The sequence below is a fragment of the Mizuhopecten yessoensis genome, unplaced genomic scaffold, assembly GCF_002113885.1.
Source record: "Mizuhopecten yessoensis strain PY_sf001 unplaced genomic scaffold, ASM211388v2 scaffold10771, whole genome shotgun sequence".
Taxonomy (NCBI): Eukaryota; Metazoa; Mollusca; class Bivalvia; order Pectinida; family Pectinidae; genus Mizuhopecten; species Mizuhopecten yessoensis.
This window is the reverse complement of record NW_018408713.1, coordinates 1,262,897-1,284,969: the sequence shown is the minus strand read 5'-3', so window position 1 is coordinate 1,284,969 and position 22,073 is coordinate 1,262,897. Positions and strand designations below refer to the sequence as shown.

Genomic DNA, 22,073 nt, shown 5'->3' with positions numbered 1-22,073 from the left:
TATATAGTCCATGTTTTCATCTAGACGTGGGCATATCTACTCTGTATGGCCATTTCCAGTCGCCATCAGACCTGATGTGTCCAACCATACATAAATGAACAGTCTCGCTATGTTGAGGACATTGTGCAGGTATAGATACATATCATTCGAGATATCCTTTATATAACGAGGATTGGCTTAGTTCTAAATTTTTATAATGAATTTGCTGGTATGTCATATTCAATGTTATACTCATGATTTTTTACATCATTACTAGGAACAATTTCTGATGGTAATTTTTCTCTAAAAAAAGGCCAACACACTTATAATTATCTAAACTAGAGAAATAACATACATTTTACCAAAAGAATAACTACCCAAGGCCTGCATGTATGTACGGTAAAAAAAGGGGGGGGGCTGGAACATTACCTAAAGTTTCGCCATGCAGTTATCAGCACTTTGTCATGCGTAGTTTTATAGACCGTTGAGAATCCAACATAACCTACATATATGTAGCATATTTATCAAAACAATGGACCTTGACCTTCGTTGCGTTGAAGGTCACATGGGTCAAATGAGCAAAATAAAAATAGCAAAGTACTGAAATAGTTCATTTTACACCACATGTAAAAGAACATGTCCTACTTGAGTTATTTGTAAAGTTTCAATGTAACTGTATCATACTGCATGCAATTAAACATGTAAAATCTATGAAATATCGTTGAAAGTGAGAGATGATTTTTGAATGAATGAGGGATGCATTTTGTTCAAACTGTAAGAAGGGTAATAACTCAAACTGTTTGATTGTCAGTCTATGCTTTTACCAAACACCATACAATATTAATGCACAGGTCAAACAGCTGATCAAAATCCGAGGTAAATATATTCCCCACTTATATTTATTATTAGGCGTAACATTCAGCTTCAATGGGTCCAGTTACAATTCACTTATGTAGGTTTAACGTGTTAGTAATGGAAATTATTATAATAAATCGTAATTAATCAATTACATAGTTTCATAACTTTTCCTCAATATGTATCAGTCTTTTGCTTATGTTGAAAAAAATGAGAACGCCAACAAGGCTTTGTTTGTTCGACATGCTTGTGTATTTGGGTGTCACTGGGAGTGTCGCGGCAGTGGTCGGCATGACGGAAGCAGACGACAACAATGACGCGTCAACCTGATCATCTCTACTAAAGCATCGTGTTCCCCTACAGTAAGGGCAACACACGTACATAATGTATCATACATGGATATGAATTAATATGTGGTACACACGTAGTCATACAATAGGAACAGAAGAAAACAATAACACGTTTTAATTGTAACGGGGCCGATACACTAGTCCCCCAAACTACCCCTATAGTCGCAAATGATGTATTGGAAAGAATACTAAGTTTGAGCAAAAACAGACATTGAGAGGGAGTGATTGCATCACCATAGCGTACAAAATAAGTCTGACCAGAGAGGGAGAGACGGCATCACCTTGGCGTACATGCTAAGCCTGACCAATCTCAATACAGAGAGGGAGACGGCATCACATTGGCGTACATGCTAAATCTGACCAACTCAATGCAGAGAGGGAGAGACTGCATCACCTTGACGTACATACTAAGTCTGACCAATCTCAATACAGAGAGGGAGACGGCGTCACATTGGCGTACATGCTAAATCTGACCAACTCAATGCAGAGAGGGAGAGACTGCATCACCTTGGCGTACATACTAAGTCTGACCAACTCAACACAGAGAGGGAGAGATGGCATCACCTTTGCGTACATACTAAGTCTGACCAACTGAATACAGAGAGGGGGAGATGGCATCACATTGGCGTACATACTAAGTCTGACCAATTCAACACAGAGAGGGAGAGATGGCATCACCTTGGCGTACATACTAAGTCTGACCAACTGAATACAGAGAGGGGGAGATGGCATCACATTGGCGTACATACTAAGACTGACCAATTCAACACAGAGAGGGAGAGATGGCATCACATTGGCGTACATGCTAAGTCTGACCAAACTCAATACAGAGAGGGAGAGACGGCATCACCTTAGCGTGCATACTAAGTCTGACCAAACTCAATACAGAGAGGGAAAACGGCATCACCTTGGCGTACATACTTAGTCTGACCATAATCAATACAGAGAGGGAGAGATGGCATCACCTTGGTGTATATACTAAGTCTGACAAACTCAATACAGAAGGAGAGATGGCATCACCTTGGTGTACATACTAAGTCGGACCAAACTCAATACAGAGAGGGAGAGATGGCACCACCTTGGCGTATATACTAATTGTAACCAAACCCAATACAGAGAGGTAGAGATGGCATCACCTTGGCGTACATACTAATTGTGACGAAACTCAATACAGAGAGGGAGAAAAAGCAACACCTTGGCGTCCACCCATAAATGTGTCAACCAATCAGAGGCCAGGACGGCCATGTTTGATGACCAATCGGAAAGTGAAATGAGTTACGCCTATGTATACATGCCCAAAAATTAATTACACTGCACAAGATAATAAACAAGGAAAAAAAGTAAAACACTGCAAAAAAATAAGTCTTAATAAGTCAAAAACAATTACAACACAAGCAAATAAACAATCATTTGTACAATTAATGTAACCATAAGAAAAAGGAAGGATATAAAGAAATAAAAGAAAGAAAAAAAAGTTCACAAAGCAGTACAATAATTTTATTGTCAACTTATCTATGGGTCTCTTTAAAGTAACGACTCCCCCGTAGAAATATTTTTTTCTCGGCTTATATAAGTTTTCATTATTGAATGACATAACTTATCGTCATTGCATTCCTTATGGTGAGTCACTCAAATCGAAAAGTCTGGCTTAAATCCCCATATTGGCAATGATGGCTCAATTTTAGCCTCAAGTTATTCATAGGGTCAGAGGTTAAGAAGAATATTATATCACCCGTCATCGAGGTCATTTGACGCTTGAAATCGAAGTCGAACGTCAAAAAAGAAGACAGAGAACTGCGTAAAGGTCAAACGTTTTGATGAGTTCTAGCCACATGTTTCGCTAAAGGGAGGTATATATGCCCATCAAGGTAAATCCATGTGGATTACTAAGTCAATTTATACATAGTAAACGTCATTTTATGTGCGAGAGTTCTTTGTTTTCCAGATTTGTTTTGTAGCCTGACTGGAAATCGACTAGAGAAAATAATGATGACTGATGTCTAAAATATGACAGTGTAACTTTTGTCGATACTTCAAACAAGGATTGAACTTTTTAACACACAGATATTTCAGTAAGCAGATAAGATGACTTATCCAGTTCTCATCGACGGCGCATAAGCAGATTTGGTAGGATACCACTTGTGTGTGAAGAGGGTACACGTCTTGGCATATATTTATTTGACTAAGACACAGTACCACCAAAACTGCTGACGTTGTATTGGGAGTGCATTCCCATGCGTTCTGTGTTTGTATTTGTTTGGGATTTAACGTCCTCGCAACAGCCAATGCCTAATGAAGACGGTGCCTAGGGCGACACCACCGAAAAGACAGAGTCGAGAAGTGAGAAAAGGAGATATAGGTCTCAGCTGAGTGTTGGAATGGGGCTGCAGATCAATTTTGGTTTCTTGTCACCGAAGCAGAAGACCCTCCGCCCCATAATTTTCCCTCCATTCTGCAAAAGTCCCACATTAGGCGCTTGTTAGCATATGCAATGGGATACAGCATGTCAATTCTTCGTCCAAACCTGCCTATTCAGGACATATTCTTATAAATCCTCAGGTAGTGGACCCATGATTAACAGAATGTACAACCAAACCAAAGCAGCGAGGGGAGAAGTTTGGCTGATATTCGACAGATTAGAAGTTTTTATTTTAATATTTTGTCCAAAGGGTAATACAACATAGACAACTATTTTGACTTTTTGATACATTTTAATAATATTAACACTATGTATGTGGCTTTATATATAATTATGTATATAAATGTATTATTTTTTTGACCAGCTCTTTTATCAGAATACCCCCATGACCCCGTCTCCCTATGACGTAAGTTGTTGCAAGGCGAAGGACGCACCAAACAAGTAAACAAACCCCCAATATATGTGAATACATCTTTAGGATGGAGAGGTGTCAACTTTCAATTACTGCTTTTGCATTAATGCATTTATATATTTAAATATTATTAAAAACCTTTGGTATTCTCATCAGCAAATTTCCGCTCCCTGGATCGCAAATGTATTTTTGAAAGATATACTCTAACAAGACCCATCCAGAGATGTGTATAAATAATATACAATATATAAGTTACTATAATTAACCCAGTTTACCAGGGTACAAAGGAAATGCGCTCTAGCCCGGTATCTTTTGACGCGTCTCGACAATCCTACACAGGAGTGTTAACAAAAACTAAGGTTATCTCCCGGGGGTGATAAACAATACACGTATAACAATCAACGGAAGCCATGTTTTTCATTAGTGAGGGAAGTGTATGCTGCACATGAGTTTATGACATTGATAAACATTGGGGGTATCTCCCGTTAATGTTCGCGCCTTGGAGCCATTCTTTCCAACACATGGCGGTTTGGCGAAGCGGTGGTCACGAACATTATAACGGTCAATGTGTCTACGGCTTGTGTTAGTTAACAGTGCCCGTGAGATTAAATGAGCATTTCTTAATTGATATTGGACATTGTTTTATAGTTTGGGGCGCTCTTGTATTCTGTAAACACGACAAGCCAGATAAGTGTTTGAAGGCATGCATTCGATAATCTACAAGGGGCAGCCATACGTCCTTTTGGAAAAGTAGCTATGATGATATCTACCTACCAGGGACGTCGTCCTCACTCACTAACAGGTACATGATCTTAACTCACAAACAGGTACATGATCTTAACTCGATCATAAGCAGGTTCATACACTTAACTCACAAACAGGTACATTTCATTAAGGCTATGCCTATACAAGCCCTCTCCCTTGCGTTACATACATTTCAAACAATAACAGAATTATAATTTAGATATTAAAATATTAGCACTGATTTGGAACATTAAATAGTACTTTTTTAATACATATTCATAGTTCAAATAGATGGCTACTAAAAATACACACTAATATTTATGATATGTACCCACACACGTATATATAAACATATACACACACATATATATATATACCTATACACACATATGTATAATCCAGGTCAACATGGATATGCTTACGATGAAAGTAAAATATCAACATTTAACAAATATTCAAGAAACAGCATTTCAATTACTTTATAGCAGAACAAATAGCCAATATTTTCAGTATAAGTTAAATTCTAATATCATATTAACCAGTCACCAACACCACGCCCACTCCGAATATAATTTACAACTGGGCAGCATGTAAATGTCCATAGTACCACCACTGTGTGCTTCCCCAGTCATTGAAGATCCTGAGCAGAAGCCATGCTGAGGGAATAGGTAATCATATACATATGCATACTTACATGTAAACACTGGATCTTTATAACTTACAAACAGGTACATGATCTTAAATCACAAACAGGTGCATGATCTTAACTCACAAACAGGTACATGATCTTAACTCACAATCAGATACATAACCTTAACTCACAAACAGGTACATACTGTAACTAACAAACAGGTACATGATCTTAACTCACAGATACATAACCTTAACTCACAAACAGGTACATACTGTAACTCACAAACAGATTCATAACCTTAGCTCACAAACAGATACATAACCTTAACTCACAAACAGGAACAAAACCTTAACTCACCAACAGGTACATAACCTTAACTCACAGACAGGTACATAACCTTAACTCACAAACAGGTACATAACCTTAACTCATATACAGGTACATAACCTTAACTCACAAACAGGGACACAACCTTAACTCTCAAACAGGTACATAACCTTAACTCACAGACAGGGACATAACCTTCACTCACATACAGGTACATAACCTTAACTCACAAACTGGGACAAAACCTTAACTCACAAACAGGTACATGATCTTAACTCACAAACAGGTACATAACCTTTACTCACAAACAGGTATATAACCTCAACTCACAAACAGGTACACGATCTTAACTCACAAACAGGTACATGCTCTTAACTCACAAACAGGTACATGATCTTAAATCACAAACAGGTACATAATCTTAACTCACAAACAGGCACATAACCTTAACTCACAAACAGGTACGTATACACAACCTTTACTCACAAGCAGATACATGATCTCAAACAGGTCCATGATTTTAATTCACAAACAGGTACATGATCTTACATCACAAACAGGTACATGATCTTAACTCACAAACAGGTACATAACCTTAACTCACAAACAGGTTCATAACCTTAACTCACAAACAGGGACATGATCTTACATCACAAACAGGTACATGATCTTAACTCACAAACAGGTACATAACCTTAACTCACAAACAGGTTCATAACCTTAACTCACAAACAGGGACATGATCTTACATCACAAACAGGTACATGATCTTAACTCACAAACAGGTACATAACCTTAACTCACAAACAGGTTCATAACCTTAACTCACAAACAGGGACATGATCTTACATCACAAACAGGTACATGATCTTAACTCACAAACAGGTACATAACCTTAACTCACAAACAGGTACATAACCTTAACTCACAAACAGGTACATAACCTTAACTCACAAAATGGTACATAACCTTAACTCACAAACAGGTACATAACATTAACTCACAAACAGGGACATAACCTTAACTCACAAATAGGGACATAACCTTAACACACATCAGGTACATAACCTTAACTCACAAACAGATACATAACCTTAACTCACAAACAGTGACATAACCTTAACTCACAAACAGGTACATAACCTTAACTCACAGACAGGGACATAACCTTAACTCACAAACAGGTACATAACCTTAACTCACAAACAGTGACATAACCTTAACTCACAAACAGAAACATCATCCCATTTCACAAACAGGTACATTGTCCTAACACGCTGCCACATGATGTTGTAGTCATAATAATAGTTGATAGTTCGTGACTTTAGTTACAGTACCTAAATCAAAACTGTCCAGAACTCAAAAACATCGCCAAGGACAAAGGTGAAAGTCACAGCGAACCAGCTTTTTGTTGCTATTTTTTGCGTTTCGTGGAAGGTGAAAATCCCACTTTGTTGGAAAGTAACGCGCTTTTTCGTCGGAAAATAAATAAATGTACATTTTCTCTCTTCATTGCCGCGAAAAAGAGAAAAGGTGAAAAGGCCAAAGTGGCCCTAAATCATCCATCAAAGAACAGCCTTTGATGAAAGAATATGTACCAATTGTCTGCGTTTAAGTAAGCGTTGTACACCTCCTTTGTGTTTATAATGCGGATAAACAAGAATCAAGATTAGTTGGAAGTCTTAGAAAATAATAATAATTCAGAAGAAAGATGGCAGCCATTTCTACGTGATTGAAAATGTCACCAACCATTTCAAAAACGAAAAACAAAAAAAAAGGGAATTGATAATATATCTTACAACCCCTTATCTAAAGGCCTATTACAAGCGTGATCTATACCTGTGAAAGAGAGCAGGTGTTTCCCCTATCAAGTTGCAAGAGATGTCGGCCATATTTGTATTTCCTCTCCTATCTTCGAGTGTCTACTTCGGCTAAATATGTGACGTCATCCACTTACAATGTAGTTATATTACCTTGATTCAGCACTTATCAACGATTTGTCAATTAATGACGGAAATCGAAATAAAACACCAGATTTCGTCTTTAAATGATCACAAAAGTTAGCCGAGCCCAGAAACTAGCTAAAAGTTAACACTTCGGCCTTCCAAGCAGGAGGCCGGGGTTCGATTCTCGAAGTCTTTGCACGCATGGAATATCAGAGAAAGTGTTTTTCTCCTGCCCACACAACTCCAACAACCCAGGTGGAGTATAAAATGGTCTGGGGTGGATGTTGCGGTATCTGTGCTGTATCATTCAAGTCAGGTGGCACAATAAAAGATGACGTTGGAAGCACGGACCCACTACAAAACAGAACATAATACATCTCCAGCACACACGCAGGCATACACAAATAGGGAGATATTAGCCAGGTGGCTTAGGACTAGTAGTTAGTGTCTGATGCAGCTCCTGCGAATTCCTCAAAATTGTAAAGATTAATGTATATGCTAATTAAAATGTATTCGTTGTATGTATATGTACTGTAAAGCGCTTTAGATTGGCTTATGCTAACAAGATAGGGCGCTATATCAAATGTTGTATATTATTATTATCATTATTATTATCATTATTAAATATAACACATTGAATTCTGTCATCATTGTTTTCAGGATTAAAAATACCAAACTTCTGAAATCTAGACGGTCACTCTAACCAAGGACTTAGATAGTCGATGATTTTGGAGAATTTTGGAGAGAGTTAAAAAAGCCGAATTTTGATATGAAAACTTGAATATTTGAAGGTGTCACATGATTTGAGCAAGGTACAAGATAGTTGGTTTGAGCATGAGAGCGGTTTCGTGAATATGCGTCCTGGTTACCGGTAATGATTCATCCAGTCCTGCTGCACACGACTCCATCCTTTTTAGCCTACCCCTCCGAAGAAAACACCAAAACCAGGGATTGGTCACAGACAAAACGTTTATAAAGGATGAAATGCAACGCCAACCGGGCCAGATCAGGATTCGAACCCGGAACCTCCTAACTTTAGCCGGACGCTCTAACCAATTGAGCTACATGTGATGTTCACCTCATTCGAATCTTATAAGGGTAAACATTTCAAAATACGGATCTTCAATTTTTGAACATGCTAATAAAGTAAAAGAAAACGGGAGTGTAAAAATAAGTGTCCCCTCATTCAAGGGGAGACAGAACATAAAATCTCAACCCTACTGATAAGATTCCTGGATTAAGGACACTCAGCAAGTAATACTGTAGTTTAAATAGATATCGGCGGCAATCCCACAAGCATTGCGGGGCCAGGGACCTAAATACAGCGACACCGTCACAAGACCTTATCAATGGGACATGTTTAAGTGGAAGAGATCATGTACTCTATGAATGATACATTAATTTACAGCAATTTATTTAACCAAATATCTATTTAAATTGTATACGATATTTATTTATCTTTAATTTGAAGATCGAGTACAATGAAATCTGTCAAATCCGACAGCCATTGGGACACAACATAGTAACTCAATTAATCTGTTTGATCCGACATCCTGTAAATTACCACATAATGGTCATATAAACCTGTCTAATCCTACACTCTGTAAGCTACAACATAATGGTCATATTAACCTGTCTAATCCGACACCCTGTAAGTTACAACATATTCGTCAAATCAAACTGTCTAAACCGTTACCCCCTGAACACAATATATATGATTCAGATTAACCTTCCTAATCCGACAGCCTGAAAAGATAACGCGCACAGGTAGGATTAACATGCATAATCCGACAGTCTAGAGGACACAACATGTTGGTCAGATTAGACAGGTAGTGTGTTTGAACACTTGTATATGTCTGTATGGTGATACTGTCAAAAATACAATGTACTAAACTCATAGAATCTTCGCGATATTGAAGACATTTAAAGGAATTACAGCTACATGTACCTTTTGAAACATTACTCAAGATCCAGAGCTTACTTGCGTTTTGAATATTTAATGGAAAAAACGACGAATGTAAAAACATTTTGTCGATGACGCAATATTATCAGATAAATATATTGAACACAATATATCATTTATACGCCCAAGAAAAAATGAGGACAATCTACGGCGTCTCTTTCATTTTATTTGCAAATTTCTGTTAATTTTAGATATCTTGAAATTTTAACAGCGTAAATCTTAAAACAATATACTCCACGTCATTGATTTTATCAACGAAGTATAATCAATATCATAATATACGCTGTATGCTATGTATAATAATAAAATACACTCAACTGTATATACAGAAAGTTAATATGTGGCTATGAAATTATAACCTTTCACAATTGTATTGACGCAAAATCCTTAAGTAACAGAAGCAAACTTCGTTTACCTGAAGTGGAAAATGTCAATCGATGACCATGTGCTGCGCAAGATAAACATAAAAATAAAGGAAGATGTCTTCCCAACTTTTTTACATGTAGTTAGGCGAGTGTTGTCGACCTGGGAGCCTCTTATGATTATAGAAACCGGCGTAAAAGTCTGACACCACTAGAAAAGGCTGTTCCGCCAGGTAAAGCAGAGACATTGTCATATCTGATATAATAGAGTGCACAAAGATAACACAATGATAAAATCGCATTCATAAATGTATTAAAGCCAATCGATCTTCATACCTTGGGTAACGATTTTTCTCTACTCAGCGATACGCAAACCTTATGCCTGCCTCCGTTAATTTCCTTACGAGAGAGCTTAGTTAAAAGCTGCAAGCCAATCCCTGTCAAGTAGGCGGGGCTAAATAGCTGTTGAATCGCACGTGCTGCATATTATCTATCGATAAACGAGCTCTCAAGGTATAATGGGCGCAACCATTGCATCAGTATAGTGTTATTCTGACAAAAACTTCAACAGTTTATGAAGTTCAAGTGTTAAAACAATCTTCAACAGTTTATATAGTTCAAGTGCTAAAATAATTATAGGAGAAGAGGCGCACCTTGTCTAGGAGCAGGTATATTGATGAATTCCGGAACGAAGTTATCTAGGACGATGTGTGGTTTAGTTTATTAATTTATTTTACGTCTCAGTAGTATCGCCGTATGTGAAATACTACATATAAAACGCTTTCTCCTGAAATAAGGATAAAATGGAACTCATCTTTGGAGATTCTACATCAAAATATTCTGGAATTAAAATCTGAAAACTTTCTATTGGTGATTAAAAAACATCTTATTTTTTTTCCAAAGATGGAAATAAAACGAACGGGTCCAGCATTCTCTATTGACAATATTCTTCACAAAGAAAAGGAAAATGAATTTTCCGGAAAGTTTTGTTTTAAGTACGGACAAGATTTTTCAAGTTTCCGTTCACATGGAGGTAGTTTTTCTAAGGTGAATAAAAAGGAAACAGAACTTGGTGACGAACGTTCTGAAGATGAAATTGACATTGAAGGATCCGATTCGGAATCTGAGACATCACAAAGTTCGATTTCTTCGTCACCGACAGCGGAAATCTTAAACTTGTCAATCCGGACGAACAAGACGGACACCAAATACCAAATACAAGACTTTATGTCAGACACCGGACATCTCCCGACCAGTTTGGGAAGTCAACAAGGTACTTTGGTTGAATATAGAATATTTGTTCGTAGTTTTAATTGATCATAATTGAGAATTCATATCAGCGTTAATTTTTGACACGAAAAAAGTGAGTGGAATTTGTAATCTATGTCTCGCGTCGATATCTTAAAATATGAAATATCACCAAAGTAAAAACGTAATTTATGCAACCATAATCGTACATATCCAAGTATCTAGAACAATTCTATTAGAAGGAGCTCCATATGTTTTTAGTGTCCAATATTGTCTTAATTACATAGTGCATACGTATTAATTTCCAACTTCAGGATGTATGTTACATTAACTTAGCGTGTATCTACTCTAAAAACAACTCCCATTCTAAGATAAACATATCTCCCTTTTTTAAATATGTAATTGATTGATGGTACACACGAAACGCATACAGACATACATATATAAACGACACGCATGTAATGCTGATATATCAAATATTATTGACGGCAAAAGGGGGAATAACTTATATCTGTATAATGATGTTGATAGGATATCTCCTTAACTTATTGTAAGCCGTGAAGAAAAAGTGATATTAAAATAATCATATGAAACAAACACAATATGTAAGTTTCAGGTACCTCGACCGTCCCTAGTTGTTACCTTCAACGCTTAAATGTTTATCTCACTCGAATGCACCTAAACGTCCCATTCGAACACGCCGAATCAGTGTCTTTATGACACCCCTTTATTTCATAGGCATGTTTAAAAAACCAAATTCAATTCCGGTATTATTACTTAAAATACCTAAAAAAAATAATGAAATAAAGAATATAATTGTTCTGAATAACAATCTTTTGTGATTTTTTTGTAATTTCTTGAATTAACCCCCCCCCCCCTTCCCCCTATCTAATTAAATAAGAAACAAGATTTAAAGTCACAGAAGAAATCCCTACCAACCTACCCTTTTATCAGTCATGTAACCCGAAACAAACATATGTTTTGGCCTGATGTAAGTATATTAAAGATGTCGTGTAACTAATTATCCTGGTTAGAAGGGGGACACGTGTGTGTTACATTGATGCCTTCCGAAGGTAAAAACTAAAAGTGTCTGGTGGAAAATGATAAGATATTATTTAGCTCATCATAGCTACATAGATGATAGATAAAAAATCAATATATATATATAAAAAAATCTGGAATATGTAATTACCAGATGATATACAACATGTAAGGAAAAAGTGAACATCAGTCTAATTAAACCAGATCTTTAATTCCACTCCGCTGTTTAACGTCTTTGGCTGGAACGAGAGTATCGGAGTGGAATCAGATTCAAAGATATGGTTTTAATCAGATTGAATGAACATCGATTATCTAATTACGAAATTAATTAAAAATAGACTCTGGCGTTGGTGAAAAATATTAAAACAAATATATACGGTATTTATAGCTTTTAAATAACAGTCAAAGTAATATTTCAAGTACTGTTTTTTATGAAATTATTTTTTTCGTCACTTTCTATATTATTTGTTGGAACACATTTTAACAATATTTATTTAGTATGTACAAACTTGGTACCAAAAGGCGTTGTGTCACGTTGATATAGTGCCTATGTAAAGTTTATTCAACACAGTGACTGTATAAAGGTATCTTTCTGTTAAATTTTCGCTTGTTTCTGGTTTAATTTCGCGCTGTGTTACGCTTCTTTTGCGCAGTGTTACGGTTTCGAGTTCGTGAAATCTGTAGTGTAATAAAACTACCAAAGATCAAAGCCGTGTCCACGTAACGAATTATCTATAGAGATTGGCAGATACAAAATGTATAGAAATGTTTCTAGAGAACTAAGGCATTGTAAAGATTGTAACTCCACTGACATGGAAGATGAATTTCACTTTCTACTAATTTGTAGTAATGGTGCGGTTTATCGAAAATATCAGATCGTTCTGTTTTTAAGGCTATTCAGTTGTTGTGTGTCCAAAATAGCAAACAACTATGCATATTAGGGAAAGTTATCTTTGGGGCTAACAAATTAAGAACCTATAGAAGAATCATATTCCGAAAATTAAGAACCTCTTAATTATTTGTGATGTATTTGATTGTACATAATCTCTATACATTCTCTAAACATTGTATGCATCATGTACTGTTGGGCTTATGGCCTAAACTTTGAATACATTTTGAATATCGACTCTCTTTGTACATGTGCCTACCTGTACCTACCTGTACCTACAAACATTGTGACAGTGTACTTGTTTCCCCGAGTGTTTTATCTACCTTTGTCCCTTTCTTTCTTTCTTTCTTTCTTTCTTCTTTCTTTCTTTGTCCCATTGTTTAATGATAACATCCATGCAATGAAAAACATATGTGTTTAATTACTTTTTATTTGTTATAGTCTAATAAATTTAAACTTCTATTAATTTAAGCGATGTGATTTTAAATACTACAATACCTTACTATTTGATACCTTTTGCTTTATCATAATGAAAGGTAACATTTTTTATAACTGTCTATAGTCACACAGATCCAGTGAATAAACAATATAATGTTAATACTCAGACATTCCATTCCCTTGTCGAGTCGTCTAAAGAAGTACAAGGAAAACTGATAAATTGCACTAGAATCATAGGGACATGAGCATTTTTTACAGTTGGTATGTTCGAACTTTTCCCGATATATATAGAGAAATACTAGACGGTATAAGGGTTTAGGTCAACACAGTGTTATAATGGTATATACTGTACCATCAACGAGGGGTCAGTATTGCCAAGTGCCGATCTCGACCCTTAAAACACGTCTAATACAAGTATTACTCCCTATATATCAAGGCTGGCATACCTACCGTAACAAAATGCCATGTCCCTGTGCTAATTTTTTTTTTAAGTCAAAACGCTTTATAACCGAAAATAGGAAACGAAATTCTATTTAAATTAGGACTTATGAACTGTTCATAGAAAGACTCGCCGAGATTGGTAAAATAAGTGCAGTATTTGTTTAATTCATTTGGATATTCATATTGTACAAGAAAATCGGGGTTTGAATCTGTTGGTCATTCCCTTCCAATAATTACGCCTACAAAAATGTAGTTAAAGTATTGCACGACGTCAACAACCAATGCAAACGGACATCTGTACTAGTTTTAAATGGCATTCGTGTATAGAAAACTATGTTCAATTCAAATAACTTAAGAAATATTTTATTTAAATCACTAATTTTGAAAATCCTGATATTCCCTTCAAAATTAGTTTCTCTATTTTTACCATGATGACCCGGCGAGTATTATAAAATCAAGAAGCTGAATTTAGACGGATAGACTGTAGTACTAAATGATCATGACTGTAAACGTTTCCTGTCTATAACTACACAAAGATTTAGATGATTGTTTAGGAGTCCCAGCTAGGAATTTGGTCAATTTTTGAATCCAAGTAGCCCTGCATGCCTTGTTGTCAATCGTGACGTCACTAAAACTCGGCGTCAAATATTTCACTATATGTACTGATTCCAACGCTTTTTGAAGTCGCATTACTTGCAAACAAATGTAATAAAAAAAAAATATGGTTTTCCCGTTGATATCATATATATATAAATTACTCGTATGGCAGAGTATACCGATAATTTCACACGTGAAAACTTTCAATAGTCTGTCATACTCGTCTCTATATACAGAAAGATGGCGGGATCGGACACCTTAAAATCTGTCCGGCTCCTGAATTGTTCGCTCGTACTGTTCTTATTCTCGCATTTGATAGACTTTTTAATTAGCAAGACTTGAATAAAATTAACTAATCTCGTACGAAATTCGAACGTTTTTCATCACATCAGTATCAATAATTATATAACTGTACACTAAAATAAAAGTCGTGCAGGATGAATATTGTTTACGCTTAATCAAATTCTAAGAAAAAAGAGTGCATAATGTTCTTTAAACTTGGGTCAATTTTTGTTTTGCTTTTTATATAATATGATTTAACTTAATCGTTCAAACTCTATCATTTTTCAATTAAAATGCAAAATTTTGAGGTCCAGAGTTTGAAATGAAAAGACCTATATATATATAGTACTGTCCTATTTTTGTAACTAATTGTCTTTTAAGCATTAAGCATCCTACATTAAATGGGATTTATATATAAAATCATTTATAAATTTTGCGCATTCTCACTGACATGGTCTGATTAATATCCCGCCTCTCTAAAAAGATAATACCTTATTGCGCTGACGACATTTTGTTTTCTGTTTGTCACGTAAGCCATTGTTTCGCACTCAATTTCAGGCTTTGAATCTATAAGAAGGCTAAGATAAGGAAACTTACATATCCAAAAGGTTAAGTTGTCCTAATATCAGGTAAAAGGTTGAGATAATGGTTCTAGTTCGTGTGTCTATTTCACTTCAAAACAGCTGTTTGTTAGCGGTCTTGTGGATATCTTAAACACGCTTCTAAGAGCAACCAATCTTACGGACCGAACCCTCCAGTCTATAAAACGTTTAAAATGTCACATTCTAATTCCAACATTCTATTAGCTTGTTGTTCTCTTTCTTCTTCTTTTTCCGTGTAAAACTACAAAAATCAAAAAATCAATCAAACAACCAAAAACCAATCAAACAGATTATCATTTGTTGAAGTTAGACATTCAGAATGTTCCGATCTAAAAGGCTGAAGGGTTCGATCTACCAACCACACAGTAAGCACATTGATGCCCTAAACCCTAGCAGCCAGCCCCATCCAACCTAACCTCATAAAACACTTGTATGTGCATAAGCCCATCTCTTTGAAATGCATATATACTAGAAAACATCTAATTTCTTAAGGGGAAATCATAGTGTAAATGAGTACTAATTGCGAGCTGTGTAATTGCATGACAATTCACTCTTGCACAAATCAAAAATAAATAAACAGTTGATTAGGCGAATTTGAATCCTCTTGGNAGGGGGAGGGGTGTCAATAATGTGTGTAACAGTATCATTGGGGGATTCATCTTTACCTGAAGTTTTTCTAAAATGACACGGCCTGCTGAATTTACGCTTCCGGGATTGTTGGTTACATACTTAGTAGAGATTATGTACCGACATATACGTTATTCAGCGAAAACATTGACAAGTACACTGCCACAGAGTTAATGCGCCACATCGACGTGAGAATCAATTACAAAATAAATGTTTTGACCTGTTCTGATATGTAGGGAGCATTATTTGATGCTTAGAAGTTTAGAATACGATAAAATTGTCATCCCTTATTATTAACAAGGGTCGATATAAACTCCCATAGCATCTAATGATACTTCTTCTATATCAGGAAAAGTCCAAAAACATATTCTGTAAATTGATTATCGGGACCCTGTGGTATATACAGTATAGTATATTAGTCAAAAACGCCTGCTGTTAACGAACACATTCCAGGAAAGGTGTTGAATCGTTTAAATGTAATCGATGAATCAGGTTACACGATATATTAAAAAAAGACTATTGCTGATAAAACGCGAATCTGTTATACACTGTACTCCGAAATCACTTTATTCGAATAAATTTGCCCTGTCGTGCATACCGTAATAAAGAACTGCACAGATGTTCTGCTTTGCGCTCGTCCCAGTAACGCCAATGCGATAGGTAACGATGTCCCATGTTATATCGATACCTGTACGTTTCTGTAGGCTTGCTTCCTATGTCGGTTAATGCTTAAGGTTTAAAAAGACATGTTTGGAAACGTTATTGTAAATGCGTTTTTCTACCTTATAGTATAATTCAAACCATAGTGCAGACTTATTTTTATTTCTAAACCTTTCTTTTGCATTCAGGTGTGTGTACGTTCATGGAGAAGAAATCGGACCGCATTCTCCAAGGTCAAAAACCAAGGAAGAAGCGTTCCCGAGCTGCTTTTTCGCATGCGCAGGTATTTGAACTGGAGCGACGATTCCAACACCAGCGTTATCTATCGGGACCGGAAAGGGCGGATTTAGCGCACGCGCTGAAATTGACCGAAACACAAATAAAAATATGGTTCCAGAACAGACGATACAAAACAAAACGACGCCAGTTACAACAAGAACAGAGTCTAGTCGGTTCGGCCAAGAAGGCCGCAGTGACGTTATTGGTCAAGGATGGAAAAAGGATATACAATCCAGGGGAGATCACTCGACCTGTACTCATACCGTCCGTCCCGATATCTGGTTTCTATCAGTACTGTTACTTCTAATAAATGTTTATTAAGTGATTCGTGTTTTTCGAATCGTTACTTTGTTCCCTTGTTAAAGTCTTATTACCATTCACAAGGTGCTACGTCGTACGTCCGGAACATTCAATATCAAAGTGTATTCAGCAGTTCCCCCACAAGTATTGGGAAGTGTGTCGGTACTCATGTATACAGCTGAGTAGACTATGACATTGGGCGTAAATAAAAAGTATGGGGAAATATGTCGATACTTATGTATAAAGCTGAGTAGACTATAGCGTTGAGTATTATTGGAAAAGTATTGGGAATGTATGCAGCTGAGTAGACTATGGCAATGGGTGTCAATAAAAAGTATTGGAAAGTATGTCGGTATTCATTTATGCAGCTGAGTTGACTATGACATTGAGTGTAAATAAAAAAGTATTGGGAAGTATTTCGGTACCCATGTATACAGCTGAGTAGACTATAGCGTTGAGTGTTATTGGAAAAGTATTGGGAAGTATTCGGTACTCATGTATACAGCTGAGTAGGCTATGGCATTGAGTGTAAATACAAAGTATTAGGAAGTATGTCGATACTCATGTATACAGCTGAGTAGACTATGACAATGAGTATACATAATAAGTTATTGTTTCTACGGAATGAGAAGTGTTCTAGAGCAGAGAAATTCAAACATTTCTGTCTGAGTTTGATATCAAAGCATTGATTGCAGCAGTTAAAACAATCTTTAAATGGTAGTCCTATACATCCATCAAGTTTCCGGATATACCTTATTATAATATTTAAAATAACACAATGTTGCTTACGTGACATAATTTTACAATGTATTTGATCAGAATGCACTAAACTACATGTGATACCTGGTGAGTTTGCACCTGGACAATCATACCTGGATCCCTTCGGAACTCCGCGGCCTGTCCTGGATCAATTCTCCTACTGGGTTATTAAGTGGTGCACTTACCAGTAAATTGTCCTTTGTGGTAACAACCTAAACAAATATCCAGCCGATTTGATAGCGATTTGTCGGGATTTAGTGTCGCGGGGTCTGTTGATAAGGGTCGCTGCAACGTCAGGTGCCATGGTAAAAACGGGAACATAGCAGTAGCTACTAAGATGGATGTGACCGAGTATGGCGGTATAAAAACAACGTAACAAGGTTCCTCGGGTCATTCGGCGTATATAAAGGGACACGTGTTCCACTTAGTTTTAGGATTGTATCAGAAGTAGATATCAGTGTGTTAAAAAAAGAGATGTGGGTTCATATTAAAACATATACACCGGAAACGGAATCGAATACCGGATGTGACGTTAATTCTTTAAGTTTCAGTGTACAGTATGTCATCATTTAGGCGTCCTGGTAAGAGTTATAATTGTATGATAGAGCGTTGGGACTTCATTAAAACATTAAACTATTTACACTGTTAGTGCAATGCCAATTATACGATTTCTATATTAGAAAGCATGCATAAGTTGTTTACCGGATATGACGGTGATTTCTGAAGTTTTTCGGGACATTTCAATGAACTGCAGGCGTCTAACTTTGAGTTGAGTTTTTTTGTATAAGTCAATTATACAACCAAAGATACGCCTAGAAATTGGAATGATAAACCGTGTACTACTCGACGCCAAAAATTGATACTTTAATGGAAGATTACATATAAATCTGATAGAAATGTAGCCGCAGCAACAGTTACGCGACCATCTACGATGACGATATTTGTTAGGCAACCCCGATCTATTGCGATGAATTTGTAGGTACTTAAAATTATCCCTAAAGGAAGTAATTTCCAAAGTGCTCAATTGTTACACTCCGGATATTAGGAACATATCCGTACAGAATAAACAGGGTTCCACTTCGAAATCAACATATCTCTCCGCCTATTCCCGTGTCCTTTTCACGCTCTTTCATTGTTGTGCGCTTTTGTTCCGGCACGTGGCAGATGGCGCCACAAGGCCATCATTGTCGCAGGATTTCCGATTTACTTTACCTGTGAATTTCCCCGTCAGGTGAACAATTGACCGAGTCATTTGTGGACTTTTAATGAGATTAGCACCCTTAATGGATGTCATCATCCTCTACACAATGTAGTATTTCTATGTGTCACGATACAGTCTGAAGACACGCGATATGTCGTCAATAACATATTTGTATCACTTTTTTTTGTTCCGTGAATCTAAGGATTTGAAAATAATGCTTTAGTGTTTTCTTTTCCGTGCAGGTACGGATATTGTTTTCAAACATCACCATTGTGCGAAACCTATTGATTAAGCTTTTAAGAGATTCGGATGATTAAAAAGAAGATTATAAAACAAAATTGAAAATCTTGGATTTTTCTCCCGGTGAATCCGCTTATAACCTTCCTAATAGATAGGAATGTTTGTTATGGTTGGTGAATATAATCAGATATCCTAACGTTTTGACATACCAGTCAGTGATAGTACATGGATATGTCTTGTTATCAGATGAAGTCAAAAAATAAAAATAAAAATAGGATAAAAGTGAGAAAAAAAAGAGGTCAACCTGAAAAAAAAAGAAAAAAAAAAAAGCGTTGTGCGTGTGGGTATTTTCCCTCAACGATTATAAAAGTTTATTTTATCAGCAACGAAACGGTGATTTGAAAAAAAAGAACCAAGACACGTTTTTCGCGAATTTTCGACAAAAATAATATTTGTACCTTTGTGTCTTTCAGAGCGTTTGTCAGTCAGTCATTTTTTTTATTTTTTTTAAAATAAACTTAAATGCGTAAGTAATGAAGTTATGACGTTTTCTTTCAATATTCTTTCAAGCACGCGTATTTAGACATACAGTAAAACACGTTATAAATTCCAAATGACCTACCTAATCTGTTTGTTATGAAGGTACACTGTACAAGTTCATATTACGTGTATAGAGAATTTTGATGGTTATTTAAAATAAAACAATGTCAATATGCATACGATGCTCACAGCTTGATACATGTACTTGACAAAGTCTGTTATCCCTTTTTGCTGTAACTTGTCACGAGAGGCTACATTATGCTGGAGTGAGTGGGGAGAAGGTATAGGTTATACAACTACAGAGAGCACACCCGTATTACGGAGGTCAACTCGGCCTTCCAAGTCATCGGATCTTCGGGGCTATCCGGTTTTAATATTGCAAGCTGCCAATACAGAGTCTGATGAGAGTATACACACCCGGATATATAGGTACCGGCTGGTAGGGGGCTCCCCAACCGCTGGGAAGGTTCCGCTTGGTGTTCTTTTTTGTATTTTAATCACCATACTGTGTTTCAATCTCATTTTTATCTCAAATTTCATTCCCTATCCTTCCATCAACTTGTTTTTGTAAGGCCTACCCTGTTGTCAGGTATGGGTCTCCCAAACCATCAGCAGTGGTTTGTCATTTTACATAAATATTTATAATTTCCGTTATCACTTGCAAATGTGGTAATATGATTTTCATTGTTGGATTTCCGTCTCATTCAGAATGTATATAATCATAATTATATCGAACATGCTCATCAGAACTCTATCTTTCGTCAAGGGGAGATAACTGTTCGTAGACTCATTTTATCATTGTTTTATTACAGACTTAGATAGCAATAATCATTTTCCGTGGTTTTATTAGTTCCTTCAGCAAGGATAGCTTTTATCTATTCCAGTGCTTTGTTCAAGTTGTGTTGAGGATTTTTAATTATTATGTAGTTAATCGTATAACCTTCACGTGAAAGAACAATTGTTTCTGGCGCAATTTAGTCTTTATTTATAACCCTGGATAAGTTTATAAAACAAATGTAGGCATATAAATGTATGGAAAATGCCAGGAGACATTTAACAAAATAAGGGAGTTCAAATATACCATTCAAATCATCGCGCTATGTGCACGTTCAGCACGGACTACATGTCCACATTCCAGTCACCGCCCCTCTCGATGAGAGCTAGAGCCAGTCAATCCGTAGTATGAAATAATTTCAAAACATAAATAATCATGCTTCATATTTTATCATCGTTGTATCAATGATTTCGTTGTGTGAGCGATGTGTGAGCGATGTGTGAGTGATTATGTTTATTTATTTATTTCATCGGTTTCTTCGTCCGCGGCTTTGAACAAATACACATGATTCGAACTGAAAATTCAGCTAGCATTGGAGTTTTTTTGTATCGTACCTATACGTCGGTACACACATTGACGTCCCTGTATAGTCAACAAGTTGTAAAACTCGGGGCGTGATGTATTATCTGTAAACTAGACGAGTAAACTGTCTAAATCACAACAGGAGTGGAAGCTGGCTTTCAATTCTGTCGAATTTATCTTCTTTGGTCCATAATAATCAGGTCCAGACAACAGCACTAGCGCCGTCTGGCGTTAATTACTATGTCGGACACATCAGCGCCCCCTACATGTGGTAATCCTTATCAGCGGTCAGGCTCTGTTCAGTGTTTATGGACACGACTATGGATCGCTATGATTTTGTTTGTTTCTATTCATAATCGGCGGTAAATGTAACATGTAGTTTCCCTAATGGGTTCAGAGGATTCGAAACGCTTTGATTCTGTCGGTTGTTTATGTATGTTAATCGTTTCAAACAGATTTAGGGATGCGAGATTCTATAATTGTTTACGAATGATTTTATCAAGTCTTATATCCATGGAAACTTTGGGGAAATCCGCCGACTATAGTGATCTCTCTATCTTTGAGGATCTGCTCTTGTGAAA

At 36.5% G+C, this 22,073-nt stretch overlaps 1 protein-coding gene across 1 annotated transcript; it reads left to right on the top strand.

The window, feature by feature from the left end:
• Positions 1–10,510: 10,510 nt before the first annotated feature.
• Positions 10,511–17,836, top strand: LOC110462344 (homeobox protein zampogna-like). Its single transcript, XM_021516281.1, has 2 exons — positions 10,511–11,264; positions 17,005–17,836. The coding sequence occupies exons 1-2, from the start codon at positions 10,895–10,897 to the stop codon at positions 17,400–17,402; spliced, it is 768 nt and encodes a 255-aa protein (XP_021371956.1). The 5' UTR covers positions 10,511–10,894; the 3' UTR covers positions 17,403–17,836.
• The last annotated feature ends 4,237 nt before the right edge of the window (positions 17,837–22,073 follow it).

Excerpts from the sequence above, each read along its gene's own strand:
- LOC110462344 (XM_021516281.1), top strand. The coding sequence starts at position 10,895 with ATGGAAATAAAACGAACGGGTCCAGCATTCTCTATTGACAATATTCTT. Across the intron at positions 11,265-17,004 it reads CAGTTTGGGAAGTCAACAAG|GTGTGTGTACGTTCATGGAG; the intron begins GTACTTTGGTTG and ends TTTTGCATTCAG.